The sequence below is a fragment of the Plectropomus leopardus genome, chromosome 15, assembly GCF_008729295.1.
Source record: "Plectropomus leopardus isolate mb chromosome 15, YSFRI_Pleo_2.0, whole genome shotgun sequence".
Classification (NCBI taxonomy): domain Eukaryota; kingdom Metazoa; phylum Chordata; class Actinopteri; order Perciformes; family Serranidae; genus Plectropomus; species Plectropomus leopardus.
Window position 1 is genome coordinate 5,207,518 of NC_056477.1, and position 24,359 is coordinate 5,231,876.

At 37.8% G+C, this 24,359-nt stretch overlaps 1 protein-coding gene across 1 annotated transcript in view; it reads right to left on the reverse strand.

Annotated features, from left to right (window-relative positions):
• The window catches only part of LOC121954615 (sprouty-related, EVH1 domain-containing protein 2-like), a 29,009-nt gene extending 27,829 nt beyond the window's left edge, over window positions 1-1,180 (reverse strand). The window contains exon 1 of the mRNA XM_042502245.1: window positions 689-1,180. Coding sequence (XP_042358179.1) covers window positions 689-714 — 26 coding nt within the window. The 5' untranslated portion in view covers window positions 715-1,180. The remainder of the gene's footprint in view (window positions 1-688) is intronic.
• Between the last annotated feature and the right edge of the window lie 23,179 nt (window positions 1,181-24,359).

Below are 24,359 nucleotides of genomic sequence, written 5' to 3' on the forward strand. Positions count from 1 at the left end.
ACAAGCCGTCGTTTACAATCGGTATTTTTTATGAATGGAGCGCGGTAGGCTATGCAAATGAGGGCGATTGAGAAAGAGATGGCGGATGAGGCATATCGGATATCTCATATCCTGTGAGACTTCCCCCTTCGGTTGGAAGCAAACACACAGATGTGGCCAAATAACGAAGCGAAATTGGCTCTGTAAACGCCGTCGGTGTCTTTCTTTTTTCATTATTATTTACCGAACAGCGCACAAACAAGAGGTGCGTGAGCTCGCTCGCTTGTTTGTGTGTTTATTAAGGTATAACTTCGGGGCGTGTTTGAGTTTCTAAGTTACGCTGCAACAGGGCCTGCTCTCTCGCTTCAGATCCTTTCAGAAAATGTTTCCGATCCACCCACGCTTATTCCCCTCCTCCTCCTACTCCTCTTCTTTCTCTCTTGCCTTCTCGAGACTAGTCTACAACCAAGGTGGGGGCCCCAAAAAAAGCCCTCTTCCACAGCACTGTCAATGCATTAACTCCGCAGCAGCATCGAGCACCACATTTCATCGAGTTATCCAAATAAAATAAATGCAAAACACACAAAAAACAAGCATTATGAGAGGAGTTTTACGCTGCACATTCCTCCAAGTTGCGCGAATCATCTCCAACTTGTAAGCGCAGGGAGAAAGCGAGAAAAGAGACACGGATAGAGAGAGCTTTACTTACTCGTTTGGGTGTGTTTCTTCTATCATTTTCTCGTTTCACCTCAGGTAATGTACCGCGGCGGTTGCATACTTTTCGCTCGTCATTCTTTCACCTCCGATTCTGTCTCCAATTCCGCATAAATCCCCCCTGCGCCTTTGTGCGAGTGTCGGCTCTTTGCCTTTCGACTGGCTGATCCTCCGTCTTCTTTTCCTCCAGAGAAGCCGCACACTTTCTCCTGGATCGCTAATGCGCCCTTTCCTATAACTTTAACACCCCATCGCCTTCAGAAGGTTGCCCGTACACACAATTTTAGTAGCCGAATCCAGCTCTTCTCTTCTCTTCGTCCCCCCCTCTCCCTCCCTCCCTCACCACACTCCCCAAACACACACACGCACGCACGCACGCACACACGGACACACACAAGGCACACACTCCGCTTTTAAGTCCGAAGGCGCATGTTTTCACCGACGACTCCGGTTCCAGTTGTGCGTAAAAAGCGCGTCGTCGCTGTTGTTACCGAGGGGTGGCCCCGCTAGAGCCCCATCTCTCTCTACTCCATGTTGGATTGCAGGCAGCCCGAGTAGCTCCAGCGACGCCGGGGGAGGGAGGAGGGAGAGAGAGGGGGAGGAGGAGGAGCGGGAGGAGGAGGCGGAGGGGGAGGGGGGTACAGGGCGGAAGCGGTGACGTCGGTCTACATTTTGGTGGAGGGCCCACGATGGCTGCAAGATGTAGGGGCCCTTGATAAATGCCCCCCCCCCCCCTTTTTCCCCTATCCGGATCCTTGATTTCAAATCCGGTCATGTCACCTTTGTTCTCAAGTGGAAGTCTTTAAAGTTCCGATTGGGATTTTATAGATAGTCCATAGGAAAATAAATAACCACAGATTTTAAATCTAGTTACTACAGGTATATACACATAAGTATTCAGTTCATTTACTTAAGTAAAGGCAGTACTAATACCATCCTGTGAAAATACTCTGTTACAAGTGAAAGTCCTGCAATAAAAATGCTTACTTAAGTAAAAGTATGATCAGGAAAATGTATTTAAAGAGAGAAAAGTAAAACTACCTAATGCAAAAAAAAAGAAAAAATGAAAATGAAAATAAATGAAATAAAAAATAATATAATACATAAAAATAAATAAAAATAATAAATAAAAGTTAAATTATAAAAATAAAAAATCACACACCAAAACTCAGATCATTTCTTATTTATTTTTATTTGAGAAAAAAAAACAAAAAAACAACCCCACTTCGAAACTCAATAATATTTATGATAATAAAAAAAACACACACACCAAACTCCATATTGTTGAAAAGAAAATTAAAGTAACACCATCCCAAACATTGAATTATTTAAATCAGTCAATAAATAAATAACACCCAAAAGCTCAATTTTTTAAACAATAGAAAAACACTCCACAGATCTCAAAATAAATAAATAAATAAATAAAAAAAACACACCTAAAAATAAAAAAGTGAAAGAAAAAAAAATCACCCAAATAAATGTTCATCATAATAGTTTTAATTTTCAATCAGTCAGCTAACTGATTAATCAACTGCTTCTTTCAGTTGTACTAGCATAAACTTTTTGGTCATTTATTTATAACAAAACATATTTTATAAACTATTTTGAATTTTATTTTTTATGCAAAGTACACTTTGTAAAGTATCTAAAGCTGCGTGATATATGTAGTGGTGACAGAAGTACAATATTCCCTCTAAAATTTAGTAGAGTAAAAGTATACTATGGTATGACAAGAAAATACTCAAGCAACAGTACAAGTACCTCAAATTTGTACTTAAGTACAAAACTTGAGTAAAGGTACTTAGTTACGTTCCACTACTGCATATGTTTGTTACATCGTTGTCTTCATCTATTTACTCATAAAACACCAGATTAAATTATAATTTCATTAAATAACCAGAAAAAAACAGCAAAGTTTACTGTTCTCATTCTCCAAAATGCACGTCTGATGAAAAAAAAAGAGATTAAAGGGATTTCCTGGTTAATCTCGTTAACTTTTTAACCAGCATATCTGTGAGAGCCTCTCAGGTAATCCACAGCAGCTCTGTGTAATCTCGTATTGCCTTTGTTGAGTAAACTAGTCCGCGGATCAGTCTTTTTTAACACCTATTGATCTCCTAAAGTGTGAGGAAGTTAGATGATTAGCCACTTTTGTTTTCAGTTGAGTGCTGCCAGATTTGTGTTCCTGCACTGAACAGTTGCCAGCATTGTTTTCAGGATCATGCCTGAGAGAAACACCAACACGCTTCAGTTTAAAACTGTGGTCATGTAGCGCCCTCAGGTGGTAATTTACACACCTTACATGTCCGTAGTAAAAGTTTAGAAAGCATGTTAGTACTCCTATAATAATGATAATAACAACAACAACAACAATAATAATAATAACTATTATTACAACAATTATTATTATTATTATTATTATTATTATTGAATGAATAAAATATAAAAGCAACACCAGTATTATTACTTTTAAAACACTGCTTTTTTTAAAATTATTGTATCATGTTCTATCGATACAATTGGTGTATACACCAATGAAATTGAAAAGGACAAGACAATAACTATATACATATAGTACAGATTTAACATGCAACAATGACATTAAAGAAACAGTATTTAAAGCTTTATAAATATCTACTGTTTACATTGCTTTACTATTCTTTAATCCGTATAAATGTGCATTTCTGTTTTCAGTTGTATGTGTGGATCGTTTTAGTCATTTTGCATTTGTAAATGTAGAAGTTTCCATATAAATAAATATAGAAAGAGGTTAACAAGAACTTTTTTTAATGCACTCAACATTATTCTCATCATAAAAACATATAATGTCTTTTCTTTCTAAATGAATTAAAGAACCAATCATCATCTTAAAGAAATATTGTCAGTTTATTCAAAAATAACTATACATAGAAAAGAGAGATAGCTTCAAATTCATAATTACAGATTACACATTTTCCAGCAATATCATCTCTTTTTATGTTGCAATAATTGTATTCAATACTTCATATATTATATTAAATATCTTTTGACCGTCAGAGCTTATTGTTTACACACAGTTACCCAGGCATTGTTTATTAGACATTAAAATAAGAAAATACAGTAGAGGAAAGTTCACATTGTGATTGTGGCCTCTTGATCAGTGGCACAATTGTTGTCTTAAGTTTTGATTTGCATCTTTGGCAGTTTGAATCTTTTTGAATGACCGCATTGTCACATTGCTTTGGGTATTTATGGAACAATTACATCAAAAGTAAATAAAAAGCTAATGTAAAAAATTAACAAAAATTTAAAAAAAATTGAATCAAAAATACAGTTTATCAACAAAAAACATAAAAGGGGCTTCATTTTTTGCACTAACTGTTGTAGAATCACTTTATTTATTAAAATAAAACCCTGCTGTTTGTTAATTGTTAAGTTTCCACAATAGATTCATTGATTGTTAGGATTTGAAACTGGCCCCACTCATGTGCTCTCACTGTTTTTTTTCTTGCATGTGCATAATGAGTATATTATGTGCCATTACTGAAGTTACATGTTGAGGATTTGGGGGTATGAAGGTGTTTTAAACGATTTTTGCTCTCAATAGGAGGTGCCATCATGTAAACCTGTATATCAGTATTGTGACGATTCCCTCAAAACTACACGTGGCTTATACTGTTTAATTTTTGTCTGCAGAAACATTTGGAGGATGCTCGGCCCTTTCCAAGGATCAGGATGTTGGAGCACAACTTTGACACAGGTGATAATGCCCAAACTTGCTTTAAATGACTTTTAATGTAAAATCATTTTCCTCCTTGCAAACTGCAGCTGCGATCAGGGTGACTCGGACTCTAAGACATTCACATCATCAACTGTATAAGACAGAAATTTTTTTGTAATTTGAGAAATTCACCCTCAGCAGTCATATGAAGTGTAGAGTGCCACCATGTGGTTTAAACGTGGAAATTCAGAATATAGTCTGTTGTAGCTGAAGACCCATTCAAAGGAAAATATTGTGCTCACACTGCTAACCTGTATTAGTGTAGATGCAGAGAAACAGATAAACATTAATATGCATGTGCATCACTGCATCATCAGTTGTATTAGTATGTACCAAAAATAAAACCAAACTTTTTTGTGATGAAAAGGATAGTTTCACTATCTCATGTGAACCTTCAGCGGTAAACTGTCAATTTATTATAACTCTGACAGTTTATTTTAAAATAAAAATTAAATTAAAAATATACACTGTATATTCAGAAAAGACACATTTCACTTTACTGCATTTCAAAACATCCAGATGTTTCTTGTTGGACAGCTAAATGTTTTTTTCCTTGGAAGTGACTTTGGCATTTAGTATATGAACTAAAAAAAACAGTGAATGTTATGTTATTATCCAGGCGCATTTCCTCAAGTAGCATTTTCTGAAAACTGACTTTGTAACCATAAAAAGTGCGACTAAGTGGCTTTTTTTTTTTTAAATGTCTGGTTTCTTTCAGTGTGCGTGTGTGTTGTTTTTGTATCCCTATGCTGTTCTAATATTTGCTTTATATTCCGTATGTACTTCATGCAACAGATATTTCCCCTCGGAGTATTGACGGGTCATTCATCCAACACTCCCTTGTGTATATAAACAGCCAATGAGTCCACACACACACAAAGTCCACCTCTCATTCATCATCAGTGGAGTAAACACCACAAACTCAGTCTCATTTTCCTGTTTCCCAGCTCTAGGAGACAGATATTCATGATATCCTAATTTCACTGTAGTATGTTATTGTTTTGGGGGCTTGCTCTTCAATAAAAGCCAGCTAATCAGTGTAGTTTAATAATTAATTTAATCATGAACAGAAATAAAAAATATCCCCACTAATTTAAATCAGGCTCTCAGAAAAAGTAAAAGTCCCCCTTTATGCAGAAATGTGCATTACTATAGTTGTTTTATATTGATGTTTTACTATGTGCAATATGGCACAAGAATACTGTTTTCACATTAATCTGCTGAAAGATAAAGTTGGTCTGTGCTCACTTTAAATCTGAGTTTAGCTTAACTTAACCCTTAGGGCCCACTTTAATATTACACACTCATATCACGCTTTTATTTTTTTAACCAACATTGGTCCTAATCAGAAATATTAAAAATTAATTACTTTTCAGAATTTTAACCCTTCAAATGCCAGGGTTTTGTCATGATGCTACTATGTTTTTAGATTAAAAAACAAACACAAAAATAGATTATTTTCAATATGCTACATGCTAAGTAGATTTTTTTTTATTATTTATTATAGCTTGGGACATGTCGGTGATTTGTAGTAACACTGATTGTGACAGTGCATCTAGTGGAAAAAGTATGTATTTTCTCTATATGCCAAATATGGTAAAATTGACATAATTGGGTGGAAAATAGTAAAAAATTAAAATTCCAAGCCAAAAGCCCAAAAATACACTCACAAATAAAACAATAATAATTTTTATACTTTGCGGGATCAAAAATTGCAGTTTGAATGACTTTCAATGGCGCATTTTTATTTTACACTTAACAGTATGAATGTAACTATTTTGTTTACACAGTTTATTTTCGACTTATTGTAGGAGCTGAGCTGGAAATTACAAAATGAAACAAAAATACACAATCTTGCCAAAATGTCTGCCATATGCATAAACACAAATGCGCCAAACGCTCCATAAGGCTTCAACATCTGACTGCTTATTGATTATTATCGGTCCAAAATCAGCCTGTAGGCCTGAACTGGTGTGGCGCTGTAGACCGAGACAAGTTGTGAGATACACCCGGTACTAAGTGTGCATCAGGCGCGTGCAAAATGTGCATATTTCACACCTGGAGCACACCTGTCTACCACCTGGTGGCGTAGCATACGTAGACTACGCGCTCAAGTCTGCAGACGCACATTGGAAAAGAAATCTTTTTCTCTTTCTTTCACCTAAACAAGGAAAAGTTTTCCAACAGCATATTGGGACGCGCCCATGATGTGCACGCGCGTCCGCACGTGCATATAACTTTTTAAAACATCTGCGCAATGGTTTGGTCAACCACGGTCGGGGTGTTTGTGTGTTTGTTACCGGGTTTTGACGGTGCATGGAGGTTTTTACAGACATTGTACACATTAGCCGTTTATAAAATGCGTCAGGCTCTGTTATGTGCTACACTGTAACGTAACAGTGTCCCTCCCCTCCGTTTTACAGGTGTTTTTTTGTTTTTGGAAAGCTAACTGAGCTAACGCTAACTACCTGCTAATGGCTGGACCAGCTCGAGCTGAAGTCTACGTGTGCACTGCTACAGTCTACTTTAAGGTAAGATTATTTTGTTTTTAATAAGTCACAGTGTTCACTTAAAGCCATGAATACTATGATTATAATTGAATGAGTGTTTATTTTTTCAATATTCTCCTTTTTACAGCTTTAAAATGTGACGATTTGCTTCTATTGTTTGTGTTGAATCACTTCAGATTAAATATCTTATTTGGACCTTTTTTGACAAATTTATGATATAGCTAACTTTAAGGTCTGGGAAGCAGTGATGACATTTTATATACTAAAAGATTAATCCATTTATAGGTCCAATAAAAGTACACTTGTAGGCTACTAATGAACAGATAAACGGGGAAAATGGTTGTTTGTTGCAGCTTTATGTAGATTACAGTATATTTTTGTCAAGTTTGGCTGATTTTGTTGTGGCTCTTTTGTAAAACACAAACCTGTCAAAACTGTTTTCTCATTGCATTTCATGAACTGAGGTATTCTGGTTTTGTGTTGGTTGTTTTTGACTTTCACATATGTGGAAACTGGATTGGACTTCATGTCTTTCTCTGTCCTCTGCAGTGCTCGCTCAGTGCTCTGCAGTTTTGCTGACCTATGTATCTGCTTTCAGTGTGCTCATGTTGTCTATTAGAGCCCGACTGATATATCAGTCAGCAGATTTTATCGACTGATATTGGCCCATCACAGATATATCAGAATCGGCTTATATGTTGTCGGATATGTGCAACATGAAAAGTTTAATTTAACAGAACATAATGCAGAAAAAGAGTACATTAATCAAATTCCCAATAAAGTTTACAGGTTCAGTGTCATTTTTGACAATAATGTTTATTGTTAAACTGTAAAATATCCTGCCTGTTGCATTGCATAATTGCATTTATTTAATTTCAACTGATATATCAGTTTTGGATTTTTTTTGCACCTCAATGTCTATCTACTTTCTATTGTGCTGTTATGTGAAACATGCTGGTTATACTGGACAATGTGCTTCGCTGAGTTTACTGTTGGATTGATTAAGTCAAAAGCTACGACTGATAAGAACTTGTTATTTCTGCCGCCGTGCAGTGATCACTTTAAAGTTATTTATACATTTGATTTGAGAAGATGTGACTTGTTTCTAAAGGTTTTTATTGTAACATCAATCTAAGGTGTGGAACCTGAGGCAGATGTTTGCTCTAACAGATGTTATTGGTTGTTGGTTTGTGTATCGGCAGTAATTATTGGAGTCTGTTGGTTTGGGTCTGTCTGACATTTTCATTTGTTATAGTATGGAAACAAAGATATTCACGCTAACATTACCAATAGATGCTCTCTATTCACGAGCCCCAGTAAGCCCTGACAATTTGTTTTAGTTTTTTAACCCATGCTTTGACCACTATGATACCAAATTTTGTAAAAAAAAAAAGGCCTCTTAGTTGTCACTTTACCTGCCAATCCTGCATAAGGTGGGGTGTCATAGGACCTCTCTCTTACTGTCGTACTCACTTTTTCCCTCTCTGCAGTAATTTTCACTCCTCGGCATAGTGTTTTTACTGCGTTCAATGGCTGTGGCTGCTTTTAAATATGTATTGTAACGTGTGCATGTGAGCATTTGGTCTGTGAAACAGTCTCTAAAAACAAAATTATCTTAAACCTTAGGTAGCCTATAGCACTCACTGAAGAGTGTGGCATGTTTGTGTGTATTTATGTCAATATGTGTGTTATATGCAACACGTGAAGTTCCCATACATAATATATTTTTGTGAAATTTTTCAAAAATTATTGAAGGTTGTTTGTAGAAGAGTTTCTCTTTATTTGGATGGTTATCAGCTCAAACTGAGGAACTACTGAAAGGGGAATGATGAGAAAAGCTTAGAGGAACTTTTACTTTATTTTTTGTAGCACTGACTGAATAATTTTAGTTTAGTGTGTTTTTCACTTAGAAGTAATTCAAACATAATTTGTCTGAGTTTTCTTTAGATCTTGCTGTTCTGTTGTGCCTCAAAAAATCCATATTAGATCTTGTGCAAAGGAAAAGCATGCTGCTCTGACATTCAAACCTGTTGCATGTTTTTTAAATATCTATGTATTCATTTTGTAGAGCAGTATAATAATATAATAAAAAAACACCAACAGCAAATGCAGAAACAAACAAAACTGTGGCAATAATTTTCTTACTGGCAGTGTGGACGGATAGATTATCTGAGCTTCATACTTATTCACTCTGCTCGACTCAACCACCCTAAAACCTTTAAACAACCTCGCGTTTTGTCCCCTGCTTGAGTTCACCTAAATGTCTTAAAAATCTTGGCTTGGCATGGGTGATAAGAATGTAGTGCACAGAGAAATTTTCCTCCAAATTGGAAGAAAAGTAAAAACACCTGTCAAAAATAGACGCAAATAAAATGTAAATTGTTGCCGGATCTTTTGGTTATAAGCATGATTCTTTCTGTATCTTTAAAACATTTTCTCTGCTCGCCACAACAGTAAATACAATTTTCTTTTTTTAAGGAGGTCAATTTGTCTCTAATTCAAACCACACCACGCTGCGCTCCCCCCTCCTGAGTATCACGAAACATTCATCAGGCCTGACTCCCTGACCTCTCTGCATCCCCCCCGGCCAATCAGAATCAAACCAGACAGCGTCTCTCTGTCTGTAACTTTTGTACATGTACATAAAAGCCTCCTTTCCCTTCAAGAGTGCGTAAACCCCCAAAAGCCGCACTCCCCCTTAAAAAACCAACACTGGCACATGCACCCTCCTTCCTCCCTCCACCCCCCTCTATCACAACACTCCACATCCAGGTGATAAATGAGGTCGCCGCAGTGTGTGGTATCAGGTCAAAGGTCGTCCTAACAGTTCTTGTGGGGTTTGGAGGGCAAACTGAAGTCACTGGGACTTGGGTTACTGGTCTGGTCACAGTGCCGCCTCGATTCCCAGTGTCACCACCACAGCTCAGCACCAGTCAGAACCAGCAGAGGGAGACAGAGAATCACATAACTGCTCATTTCTTCCCAAACTATGACTGTGGTTCCTACAGATTACTGTGATGGATTTCTTTGTATTTCTGTGAGAAATGTGTGTTTATTTGCAAATGTCACATTTCATGGCATAAACTCTTTCAGTTGAACTATGTCAACTTATAAAAAAATATGTTTTGTTTGCTCTCTTAGAAGTAATATCACAAATGCATATTTATCAATAACTTTTTCAGTTCTTGGGGCGTACTTTTAGTGCTGAAATAGACATTTTTAACCAATACTATGAGGCAATCCCCCGGTCGTCCTGTCTTAAGGATTTAATTTAATTAATTAATTGAGGAATTTTATCTGAATAAAGAGTTTTCATACAAAAATACCAGCTTCTCAGTTAAGAGGGTTGGCTCCTAATTTTGAGAAGTGATGGTAATTTGGTTATTTTTGGGTTTTAGACTGTCGATTGCACAAAACAATCTAATCTAACTATCTAACAATCAGTTTGGGAAGAAACTGAGCTTTGTAGTTGGCAGATTAACTGATAATGAAAACAATCATTGCAGCTCTACTTCCCATAATATAAGACATGCACTTTCACCTCAAGAGAAATGAAGGGCGACATAGTGTATTTTTAGCTGCATGTCACTGAATATCCTAAAAATTATAAGCTCTGTATGCAATATTCAACCACCATTTTGTGGTGTATAGATGTAGTATTATTTTGCATCCCATCATCCCTGAGTAATCCAGCTGCCACCTGAAGCACCATGAACTTACTTTTTTTGAAAAGTGTTTTTTGCACTGTTGTTGTATACTTCAGGGTGCTCCTTTTCCTCTACTTTTGTGGTACAAAAGTACAAGAATCTTCAAATGGAAAATACTGTTATTACAGTATGTCAGAAAGTATGCAGATAACACTTGAGTGTATGGTCTTAGCTACTTCTCATTCTTTGTCTCGGCTTTTGTCGTCGTCACGGCAGCTGAATGTTCATCCATCACCTTTATATGGTGGCCTGCCCAAAGCCAAGTTTGCCAATTAATCGATCAGCTAGTCGATGGAAAACCATTTTGATAATCAATTAGTCCTGTAAGTCATTTTAAAATGACTCAAAAAGGGCAAACAACTTAGGGATCCTGCTTCTTAAATGTGATTATTTCATAATCTTAAATTAAAGGAAAGTTAATGTCTTTGTATTTTGGACCGTTTGATGCACATTGAGCAATTTAAAGAGGTCACATTTGGCTGCAGGAAATTGTGATGGCCATTTTATTGACTTTTTTTCTCTTGTGGTTTTAGACTTGTGATTAATCAAAACTGAGAAACTCTTTGGTACCATTTCTCTTTCTCCTCTTCATGTTGGGCCGTTGACCAAGAAATTGTTACTTAAGCAGTGGGACAGCAGGTCAGAAAATGCTTAAGTGTGCTACTTTTGAGTGTGTGTGTGTGTGTGTGTGTGTGTGTGTGTGTATGTGTGTGTGTGTGTGTGTATGTGTGTGTGTGTGTGTCTACACAGGGTCAGCACTGAGGTCATCAGTGTTTAGTCTGTGTTTTTCTCCAGAGTGGCGACTCCAGCTTTCTGTCCGTGTTGCAGAGATTTATAGCTATACCTTCTGAACAAGGACCTTCTTGGTGATGATGTGTAAAAAAAACAAAAAAACTGCTCTATGCACACACGTATGTACAGTTCATACACCTCCTTCTTCAATGGTAATCCTTTTTCGCTATCAAAATATAAACCTAAGCACACCATAAAATAAGAAATAGGTATTTTAAACACTAATGTGTCATTATGAGATTGATTTTGGTATCATTTTATTATAACTGGAGAGAACTGAGATTATGGTAAATCAAAGTAATCTTTGAAAAAAATCTTGAGATAAAGATTAAACTTCAAACAAACAACAAGGATGATTTTAATTTAGTCAAGATAACTTTAATAACATTTCTTCTTCTTAAGCCCTAATAGAATACTAACACAAATACCTAAATCCTCATACTCGTGTCCAGCTCGTCCCCCCAACAGCTTGCAGGACTATCAAAATACACACTGGCTGTCACACACAGCTTGGCCTCCGTGGCTCCAGCAGGCGTAGTAATGGTTCTGGGAGCCAGACTCTCCTGTCTCCGTCGCCAGGCCCCGGCTCCAGCCCTGCGTGTGCGACAGCAATTTCCTAAAGAATCCACAGCAAGCGCAACACTTTTCCTTTTATTTTTACAAAAACACCACCGACCCCCCCCTCTACAAACACAGACACACATGCAGAAACACACATAACACACAACCACTTCAGTGAAACACAGAACAGTCACTTGCAATTACAACTCATCGAAGAGTATGATATACAGTCCTGTCAAATAGCCAGCAGGCCCTTAAGGGAAGCAGAGGGTCATTTTTTCTTGTTTGACCAGACTCGGTCTGTCTCTCTGCCTTATTTTGGAGATATACATGCATATAAACTCTGAGAAAAATACAAAAAATTCACCAATTTGTTAATTGTAAATTTAAGAGCTTAATTATTTGAAATATGAATTTTGTCGCTAAACTCTGCTGTTAACAATGTTTGGCTCAGTTTTTGCCTCAGCCCATTTCACGTCTTGCCCCAAATATTATTGCAAATGTAATGATATACTATGCAGCATTTTCCTAAAAAACAATGTATGACTCATTCAGAAATAATCCCGCTCAATCCTCACTTATGATCTACTGGAAGGTGTGTTTTCCTGTGGAGACAGTGCTCAGGACGTTTATGGGTGCGTGTCCCCACAGCGCTCAGATGAGGTCAGGGCTTTATAAAAGGTAGCGACCGGGCGGCAGACCGTAAGCAGCAGGCATCAAAGAGACAGCGCTGAAAAAATGCAAATATAGCAAAGTGAAATGTCAAACAAGAGTGAATCTGAGTTTGGAGAGCGTGTTTATAATAGTAACCCACAGTCCTGCAGAGTATACCTTTAAATGTGTTGACTCCAGTCCAGTCAATGTGTGATTCCCTTGTCAGATTTATTTTATTTTTGATTTTTAGAGGCATTAGAAGGTATAATAATTCACTAAGAACTTTTATCCTTTTTTTTAAACAGTTAAAAACCCATTAAAATTAGGTGGCAGACTCATTTCCCATGGCTAGTATAACAGAGCTGTGTACATGGATCTGCAGTAGATGAGTTTGCCCTATTTTTTTTCATCCTTTACTGTTATACCACCTTTGATGTCACAGACAGACCAGAAAACACGTTATTATAAACAATAGAAAGCAGCATGGAGGACAGTGAAAATGTTGGTGATGGGTGATAATTTATGAAGGCCCCTCAATGCACTGGGTCCACACGGGTGTCATATTTCCATAAATGCAACCTGAAGCTGATTGGAGCTGGAGCTTATAAATACCTGTGACTCCTGCAGATTTATTTGTCCGGGGAAAGAATCCCATGAATTCAAAAGCCAGACATTAGTTGGTGTTAGTGAGTTTTTTGTCCTGGGGGAAAGAGACTTAATTCACCCCAAAATAGCAACAATTAGAGGAAAGTATGTCTTTTTCTTCTATTGTATCCTATTCTAATCCTCTTGCAAACCTTCAGACTTATTTTGCGACCCCACAGGGAGGTCCTGACCCCTGACTCGGGAACCATTGCCTTTAATTAAGCATTTGCAAATCTGGAGCTAAATTCATTTTCTTTCCTGCATCTGTTAATAGGCTGAAATGGAAGCAGAACAAAAACACACTCTCCAAATGCCTGATATTAAAAAAAAACATTTAAATGATGTTGATGATGCACATTGCTGCACTGTCAATTTTAAGGGCCCAAATGGTATTGAAAATAATTTATAAAAAATGATGTGTGATTGTTGATTGCTTATCTACAATGATGGAAAGCCCCCATCACATGTATGCTATCACGTTACACACATCAGAAGGTCCAAACATTTGCAATTATTCCTGACAGATCTGACATAAACAGCTTATCATCTCTGTCTAAAGCCTGCTGTAAACAAATCCACTGGTGATCAACCAACCTGACTTAATCTCCCACTTAGATTTCCAAACAAACCCACCACACACACACACACACACACACACACACAAACGCTTCACAGATCTTAAGTCTCGAGTCCGTCAGCAGAGAACAAGCAGAAGTTTATGAGATTAGACGTTTGGCATCAACTATCAAAGCGAGCAACAGCAGAAACAGTGTTCTTTAAAAAGGGATCTGTGTGTGTTTTCGTGCATGTGGGTGTGTATGTTGTGTGTGCGAGAGGGTGGGGGTGTGTGTGTGTGTCGGGGACCCCATCTAAACAAGCCCCAACAGCCCCTTTGTTGGCGAGTTGCTCCAGGAGAGCGTGTTGATGGAACCGCATCGATGTTCGGATTAGGGCACGCCTCCGTGATCAAGTGCTCAAACACTAGATAAGAGCGACAGAAACACCCTTTAATCCTGGCTAACCCTTTTCTAAATAGGACGAGATCCTACCAGGCTCACTGGAGGGGAGGAGGGCTTTAAAGAGTAGCTCAAAGTTTAGCTTCAGTCTGCTTTGGATACTGAGATTTATTTTAAGAGAAAAGTAGAAAAAACGTCCCTGTTTTTGTGCCAAACTAACCATATTGTCATGTGTCCAGACATGATATGGTATCTTATGGCAATAAAAGAAAATACATGTGGAGCTGGTTATCGACACTGGTCAAAACAAGATACTTAGACTTAAAATTTAGTGTAGATGCTTTGTGTTTTTACTTTTAATATCAGAGTTTAATCAGAGATTTAATTAGAAAAAAAAGTACCCAATTCAGAATTATGCCAGTCGAATTGGATGTGGTTGTTCATAACGTACACTCAACAATTTGTTTTGGTTTCCATACAAAGTTTGTACGGGCTCCATGGGGCGCCAGTGTCACAGTGGCTTTCATTTAACATAGACAACAACAGCGGTTACGACAGGTTGTAAATGTGCAACATGTTTTGCCGACGCTAAATATCAGACAAAAGCCAGAGACTTTATCATATGAGGTTGCTGTAAATTCACCTCTTCTGACCAGAGGGTCCCTCCTCTCTCCTCATCTGTGCTATTGCCGCATGTCTGCAGCACACATCACCTCCATGTATCAAAGAGCAGTATGGAAGTCAAGAGCGCTCACTCTGCAGCAAAATCTGCAGACCAAAACAACCCCAGAAGTACACAGCACGGAAAAATCTGACTGCTTAACTTGATATAATCTCAGTTGACTCAGTTGGGTCTCCATCTGACTTTAGGGACGCAGCCCTCATAGGTTATTGATGCAAGTAGCTTGCTGCGACCCAAGTTAACATTTATTGTTAAGAGGTGACTTAGTGGCTGTAGTTATTATGATGGGAGTAAAGGAGGAGATCTGGTGATGAAGTATTGTTGTATCAAACAAACACAGGACTTACACAGAGGAGGCCACTTTTCATGTTCAGTGTGTAACCAAAAGTCAACCTTAACATACATCATGCAAAAAAGTTACATAACAAACAAACCTGTTTTAACTCAAACTATGATCCTATTCCAAAGCCAGCATCGTACTTTTGGTGCCCTTTTGGCCAGTCCTGAACCGTTTTTACAGTGTGGCATGGTGCATTGTCCTGCTGGGGTGGCCACTGTCATTGGGGAGTGCTGTTGCCATGAGAGGTTTGTACTTGGTCTGCAACAGTGTTTGGGTGGTTGGAACGTGCCAGGTGGCATCTACGTAAAAGTTGGGAATCCAAGGTGTCCCATCAGAACAATGCATCGTAACGAGATGGTCAGTATTATTCACTTCGTCTGTCAGCGGTGTTAATGTTTTGGTTGATCAGTGTATGTCGCTTTGGGAGTCATTTTCAGCGTTTTCTTTTGTCAAGGCATGAGGACATGATGGAATAAATATTTTAAAGCTTTTTACTGTGTAGTTTTCTGCTATTATTTTAGTATCATCTTTACACAGTGCAGCCATTGGTGGTGTATTCTGCACTGCACGGTGATCATTCGGCAGTTAGGAGAATTGTAAACAAATTAAAAAGTATGTGAAGCCATATATTATTCTCTCATACTACATTTTAGTCTTTTCGTATTGTCTTGTAGTAGAAGAGATCTGAAGCTGTTGAATAGTTGGTGGTAACAGCTGACTCCTACTGGCAAATAGATGCTTTTCACAACTACCGTGTTGTGCATGACCTCAAGGTCAAGAATTTATCTTGAAACCGTACTTGATTGTGATCAGGATCAGCCTGTGATTGTGTTAAAAGCAAATCAAATCTCTTTGTGTCTTAGCCACACTCCTACACCCATCCACAGTTTTGATTTTGCATCCTTTCTCAATGTCAAAGTGTCCTACTTTGCCACTGAACATCTAATTTTAAGGTAATTGAAGGAACAACCAGTGCTGTCGTGTTGCTGTATTTACATTGTTAGATGTGTTGTGTCCAACCGTTGCAGTTTCACATTAGTAGACTAGTACACTAGATTAAAGTTTTGCTGGTGTCTTTCAGGTGTCGTAGCTTGCGATCATGTCTCTCAAATCTCATGATCCAATACCATCCAGCACTTTTAAAAACACTCCTTTTTCTTTTCAGTATAGGTGAGAAATGACAGTAGGGAGAGACACACTCGATTAAAGGTATTGGTGTGTGTGTGTGTGTCAGATATTTTTTTCTCCTTTACAGGATAATAGACAAAAAAGAAAACCTCCAATTCATTTCCAACTTTAGGTCCCCCTTTCTCTCTCTCTCTCTCTCTCCATTTTCATTTTCACCCCTGGTTTCGCACAATTGTGCCACAAAACTGTTGAAATTGGATGTTAAAATACCTTTGCTTTAGCAACCTGTCAGCTTCAGGCTGACGTGTGAAAAGGTAATACAGGCTAGGCTTTACTCTCGCTGAGGATGCCCCCCTCAAACCCATTCTTACTGCATCAATAACCGCACCAACACCAACACCATCCTCCAAACCACCCTAAACCACAAAGACCACAACCCAAGTGTTTTAGAGGGAAAAAATCCTGCGAGGAGTTTTTTATTGATAACACTCGAGTAAGGTGATTTGCTTGTTTGTCTGGTTGCCAGAATGACAGAATATCCAAATAACAGGGAATAAAAAATATTAAAAGTGATAAATTTTTTTCCCACCGGCATCACGTCTGCAGAAGGAAATCTACCGGGATGGACCATCAACAGTAACGTCTTCTGATGTTATTCAGCACAATAATCCCGCAGGAAATGTTGATATCCAATATTAATAAAGTAGTGGATGAGTTTTCTGTCAGTCGACTAATTGATTAATTACCACAATTTTGATAATTAATTCAGTGTTAGAGTAATTTTTAAGCAAAAATGTGGTCTGTGTAGGAAGTCTTTTTGGCTTTGGACTGTTTGTTGGGCAAAATAAGCAATTTGAAGATGTCTATTTGGAATCACCTGGAATATTGAAGGACATTACGTGATGTATGAATCCCTTTTAGTCTGTAAATATTTTTTTTAATAGAAGTTTTGGCACATATTACAGACACAGGTGAAGTTGCTACTCCTGTCTTTGGTTTTACTTGCAAATGTGGTTGTATTTCAGCGTGAACAGTTAAACTTTAGGGCTGTATTAGAATTGTATCTGCACAAACCCATAGTGCACATCTTAATTAACATTAAAGGTGTGAATGTCCACTGGAAACACTAATGAAGCATTTTTAGTACATCCTCCTTGTCCTTTCAAAATTCATTGACTTGAAACACTCAATTAGGATGACACGAGCCGTTGACAAGAAAAACGGCAAGTCATTACATCTCAAACATGACAACCCCTGAGCGCCCTTACAAACAAGGATTGTTAATTCTTGTGTCTAGATTAAAAACACCTGTTGGTAAACAAGACAATTATTCTGCTCAGTCCAATGGGGAGCGCCGCGTTAATCATACATGCATCCTCCCCTGTTAAAAGGCAACCTGATATTCCCCCACTGAATTCTCACTGATTAACTCGATACTCCTGACTGTTTAAAATTCATCCCACCAATGAGCAAGAAACTGATCTCCTGTGTGTGTGTGTGTGTGTGCGTGTGTGTATATATGTGTGTGTATACAATTGTGTTCTTTCCCCAAGATCCTGGAAAGTGTATGCATAAAATATCCCAGTCCCCGGCGTCAGCACAATTAGCTGTTAAATAAAATACCTACTCCTCGACGCTTTCGCAACATTTTAATTAGACAAACCAGCTGAAGTGAGGGCCCGTTTTAGTAAAATAAACAGCCCTGTTTGCCAAGAAAAAGCTCCCTGGGGGGAAAGGCACTAAGTGAGGTTGCTTGGGGCAGGAAATGGGAAGATAGCAGCAGTTTACCCGAGGAGCTAAAACATGTTTGTTTCCCGGAGAATGAGAAAACGTTGGAACACTTTCTTTAGCCACCGGCGTTTTAAAGAACCTTTTCCGTCTCTGTACCATCATGTGTCAGCAGCTTCTTTAAGCATCTGCCTCAGTGGTACGTCAGGTTCATGACTGTTCAGGTCCTTGTGTATATTTGGATACTTAAGTTACGGGACAAGATTTCAGAGTTAATGAAGTCTCATTATTAACAAATATCTAAAAAAAGATGAGTTGTGTGATGAAATAGTAATTTTAATACACTTAAGGGAAGACTGACAGTATACTATAGTGCAGACTAAACACACTATATTGTCTGCTTATTTAATTTACTAAGTATTTTTACTGTATTTATATTGATTGTTTACATCAGTGGTTCCCAACCTGGGGGTCCCGACCCACATGAGGGGTTGCAAGAGCTTCAAAGGGGGTCTGACGGGGGTCTTCTTGATTTTAATGGTTGTAAGAAATAAAAAATATATACAATTTAAAAAATATAGTAGACCTAGGTATATGTTATATTGTATGTTATATCCGCCCCCTGATGGTGAGTGTGCTACTTTCTTTCAGCATTTTAGACAAATAAATTTATCAGTCTAAAATGCTAAAAGTAAAGAAACCCACAAAATTTTAAGAAATTTCCCTGAAATACACCTGTACACCTTTTCAATTCAACTTTATCTCACCCAAACTGTTTTGGTTACCCTTGCTCGTAATCTAGTTAGTAAGTCCAGTGTTCAAACAACCACCAGCTGCTCATTGGTCAAAATAAATCCTTAATTCAACAAGTTAGATGTAAAAAGCATGCTGTTATTGCATAGTCTCTCTCTGTTGGCTGCTGGCGGTGCATGCTGTGCACTACATACAATGATTAATAAAAAGAGGAGCGTCTGTATTTATAACGGTATTGAAAATAATACCTGCGAGATTTCGAAATACCCTGGTATACTGTAATACCGTGATACTGTTTTACTGCCAGAGCTTAACGTATATCGTAGCATTTCATTAATTTCCATGAAGAAAACTACATTTTATGGATACTTTTTAAGTTTAGACTGTTTTTCAAGATATAATCTTAAACACAACAAAGAAGACCTGAACAATCTATATTTACACAAAGCCTTCACTCTCTGTTGAACAGGCTTGACCAACAAAATACAGACAAAGAATTGTCAGAAAAAAAATCCAAAAAATGTCAGCAAAACTCGTTTCGGATCTAAATGTAACAGGAAATAATATACTCATACTAATTCATACTAATTCATCCGAATCTTTAATTTTCAACGACCTTCCTGCACTTATTGTGCTCACTATTTAGGTTAATTATGTACAGTTTTATCAGTTGTCTTGTTATTGTAATGCATTAACTGTATTATGAATTATCCATAAAACATGTCACTTAGCCAGGGGCCATCAATTTACTCAGTGATGGTCCACATCCAGGCAGCTACGAAGACGTCCTCTTGGGACTGAAGTTGAATTTAGTGTTTAACTGTCAGTTTGAACTGTTGGTTCTTTCTTTTCTAATTTTAGTTCTTTATAAAAAAAATCAGTGTTTCTACTCATGTAGATTTTTACTGAAGTATTACATGCAACTTGTTTCCAATAAAACATATTCGTGAATCAAGAGGATTTTGAATTTACGTTTGTAAAAAAGCGAAACCAAACATGATCGCTGCTCTAGAGAGCGTCACTGAATTGAGGGATAAGTTGGACGGATGAATTTATAATACACAAGTCACTGCCAAGATGCCAAATTGGCCGTCTCATAGTGACAGTATGTAATAACATTATTCTTGGTAGTCGTTTTAAAAGTTTTCATCGCATGTAATCGTACGTGCACTTGAATAACAATAATTCTCGTTTTGTGAAGGATATTCGGGTACTCTGTGCGGCCCTGTCACCACCTTCACCTAATGTTAATGTTGTGTAACTCAGCTGAGCTGAACTGGATGAAGTCTAATGTCTAACAGATATTTCGAGACAGATTCGCTTACTCTGCCATAACAGCTCAGGCGGACGCACAAAAAACGGTTGCCGTAACATTTTTTCTTCACCAGCAGCCATTTGCCTTTTCCAGCTTACATTTTCCAGCTTCAGTCTTTACTTTTCTGTATCATGCTACATATTACTAAAAATCTAGAGATGCTGGAGCTTTCAAACATTTCTTCTCCTGTTCAGATGCATTTAATACATCTATTGTTTAAATAAAAAAAAACCAAACATATATCCCTCGTGTAGTGCTATTTATCGATGTACATTGTTTTGGTGTGAGTTGTAGAGTGTTGGAGATATTGGCTGTAGTTTTAATATAAAACTGAACAAAAAAGAAGATTGAAAAAGTAAAATAAGAAGAAAAAGTACATAAATAAATTGGAAAAACTCAGTAGCAATGTTTTTTTTCTTCCAGAATTCACAAGCTAGTTACTCAGGATAATAAGATCATAAGATAAGATAAGATAATAAGATAATAAGAGCTTATTTTGAGCAGTTTCGTGTAAAAACTATTTTTTTTCTTCGGAACTACTCCTGCCAATCAATTACCGTGCAGGAGGAGGCGTGCATCTGCTCATGGACGACAGGCTCGTGCTCGTGACGGTGTGAGATGATGTCCTTCTCCTGAGCTAGCAGCAGATGCATGCTTCCTGTTGATACAGTTTGCGTGTGTAGTTTGATAGAAAGAAAATAGTTCATGAACATGAAACTGCTCATAACAAGGTCTGTATACTATCTTGAGTAATTGGGTCATGATTTCTGGTAAGTGACACTGCTGTTGAGTTTTTCAAAAGTATTTTTTGGCGCTTTGAGCACCACGAGCCGAGTGCCATTTGTTTCCATTATAATGTAGAGAAGGCTGACATCTCCAACACTCTGCAACTCACACCAAAACAAGCTAGACTGATAAACAGCAGTACAGGTAAGAGTTAAAATATGTATTTTTGTATTTTAAAATACCTTTAAAATGTGTGATATGGAGGCTGAATGGGGAATCACCGCCATGCATTTTGTGTTCTCACAGATAAGAGCTCAAGATTTACTTTCACACCTCAGGGAGTGACTCTGCTTTGTGCTCATGATGCGCCTAAATGAGATTTCTCCTGAAATTACTCCTCATTCCTCCTCTTCCTTCCTACTTCTTCATCTCAGTCTGAGGGAATAAAATCCCCATGTCTCCCTTTATCTTTGTTGTATGCTTGAATTTTAGCCAGTTAATTATACCCCTCATACCTCTATTGTTTCATCCTTGAACCTCTCCAAACTCTTGTACTTTGATTTAGAGCATGTCATGTAACTGTTTTTCATCTCTTGTCAGCTATTCTCGCTTCTTTGCTCCATGGAGAGCGTTTTTTCTCAACATCTTTGATTCTCAGTCTCTCCTTTGAGTTCCCATTTCTCTCCTCTTCCAGACTTCTCCTTAAAGTGACAACTGGCATAGTGTCATATGTGTAATCACGTTGTCGGGGCCATTTTCAAACATTGTCAGTTGTTTTGTTCCATAGAGGCTGTAAGGAGGGAAATATGTTAGAGCTTCAAGAATCAAACTTGTCAACACGTATGTAGGAGAACATCTTGCAGCGTCATGGGTGTCTGTGCGTACGTGTGCAAATATGTGCAGAAATACGGTTTACTAGTTTAAATATTTACATTTATAATTCAGGATATCCAGTTTCAGTTTTGTTTGTGCTTCTGTGTTTATATTTCTAACATAACAGTATATAGGAAACAGGTAGTTCCTGCATTTTTACCTGAAACTCTGAACTGATAAATCCAGCCAAAATATACACGGCTCAACACTAATGTTTAAAAGTGGTGGCCAGGCATCAGCTTTTGGGTTCTGAAATGTGGACATTTCACCTCATATTTTGAGTAATTAAGATACTACGCTATTATAGGCCAGCTTAATAATGAGAATATGACATAATACTTTATACTTTGCGTTTTATGTGATACTTTACATAATTACAATCTTAAGTGTTTTCAGTGTTCATGTCCACCCTCATTTTCGTGTTTTTGGATATAGTGCAGCTGTTATGTTATTCACAGATTCCTAAAAAAATGAATCCAGAAAGTCACTGCAAGACTTCAGAGAGACTCCACAAATTTCCTTTTTGTTTTTTGTTCAGGTTCATCTGGTTATTTGTCAGCTGAACCAATTTGCACCTTTGTTTGCGATGTTGACACGTTCGTCAAACTTTTCAACTTACAGTCAAACAGTGCGTATTTAATTAAACTTCATTACAACAGTAGTTTATGTAACTTTATGTTATGGCAGTAGCTACTTTATTTGCAATAGTGGTTCATGTAATAATGTACTTTAGTAGTTTAGAGGAGATTTTAAAATCTTGAGATATATATTGTGTATCGTGATATTGCCTAAAAATATTGTGATATTATTTTAAAGCCATATTGCCCAGCCGTACTGGAAGCCCTACTGTCCCTGATATATGCTGGACAAACTCTGTGACCTGTGGGTAATAACGATAATTGGTCTCTCTCGTTCCACCCGACCCACCGACTCCTCAGTGCTGAAGTTTCCTTGAGCAACACACTGAACCTGCTCCAGTGTTAGCACACCTCTCCCCTCTGATTACTTCTGACATGACACTGAACACGCTTTTAACTTATGCATGATGCTATGATGCTGATTGTCTTCCTGTTTCAGAGAGTTGTGTTCACATCATGTCCACTGGGGGGCAGTATAACCCCAGTAGAAAGTCACTGGTGAGCCCACAAGAACTCCCCCTGGATGCCCTCAGGATTAGTGTTAACCTCTGAGGGACGCAGTGGAGGGAAAAGTCACTTACACCAAGTGTGTCAACGTTTTTATTTGTTAAAAAAAAATCTGAGTGAAAGCTCTAATAAAGGAATAAAGGCCATCAGACCTGTAAGTTACATTAATTCTGCAAAAAATAAATTATTGCAGTTCTGTGAAATGGAGAGAATTGTAAAATAGTCTGTTTTGTTCACTGTAGATTAGTCCAAGTCCAGTTTATTGATGTATTTTATCCAGAATATTGTTTTTATGGCGCTTTTATTAGTGTTATTAGTGAGTCGACAGTGAAATGTGAGGGGAAAGATAAAAGAGCCAGATAGATTTTAATACTAGGTGCAACATATACTAACTTATAACTCAGAGAAACTAACAGATCAGACCTGGTCAAGGTCATGTTATGTTGATTTTTGTATCTTTTTGAGGAATGCATCTTCTAGTTTTGAGCTTCTGGAGTTTCCACTTTAAGACTTTCCCTTCTTTATTCTCTTTCCTCACTTCCTCCCTCTCCACTTTTACTTTCTCAGTTCTCAGCGAGTGCGTCTCGTATCTCTCTGCAGCTATTTACAGCCACATAATACTAGCTAGATAAACTCTTTTGATGTACCGCAATCTCAGATCTCCTCTCTGTGTCTTTGATGGGAATAGGTTTAGACATGGCAATCAAGACGTATTCACGTGAAGGGCATTGATTGATTCTTAGATTATCTTTCAATGCAAAGTTTAGATTTTGTTCTTTAAAAGGGTTTATTTTTGAACATGGTCACGATCAGCTGTGTTTTCAGACAAAATAGTTTCCGTGATGGGAATTAGCTCCACAGTCAAAGTAGAGTGAATTTAGTTTCGGGAGTTCAGGGCTGCCCAAAGAAGGTTTGTGGCCTTTTTGAGAAATTATTTTTGGCCCTCTCATGGGCTCTTAAGTGTAACAAGATATTCTATTTTGTTGGTTTTTATTCAGCTTAATCATTTTTGAGTGATTTAGTGATTTTGAGAGTACTTTCTGAATCACAGGGCAGCTTTAAGATATATTTTGACACTGTAAAATTGACACAAAGATGGAAAATTGCTTCAGGAACTCACAAAAAACAATACAGACATTTCTCTTGGTGGCCGAGACGGAGCCCAATCTGCACTCACTATATTGACGAGACAACAGAACTGCATATCAAGGCCAAAAGGCAGGGCATATAAGAGACAGCGCAATGGGCATATCAAGCTGCAAGTGTAGGTTCAGCATCCGGTGACAGATATTGTTTTTCGATACCGTGTTCCTGAGAGAGAGTGAGGCAGAGAGAGATAGGGGTGTGTGATAGTTCGTCAGTCCAAACAGAGTCATAAAGCGCTGCATGGT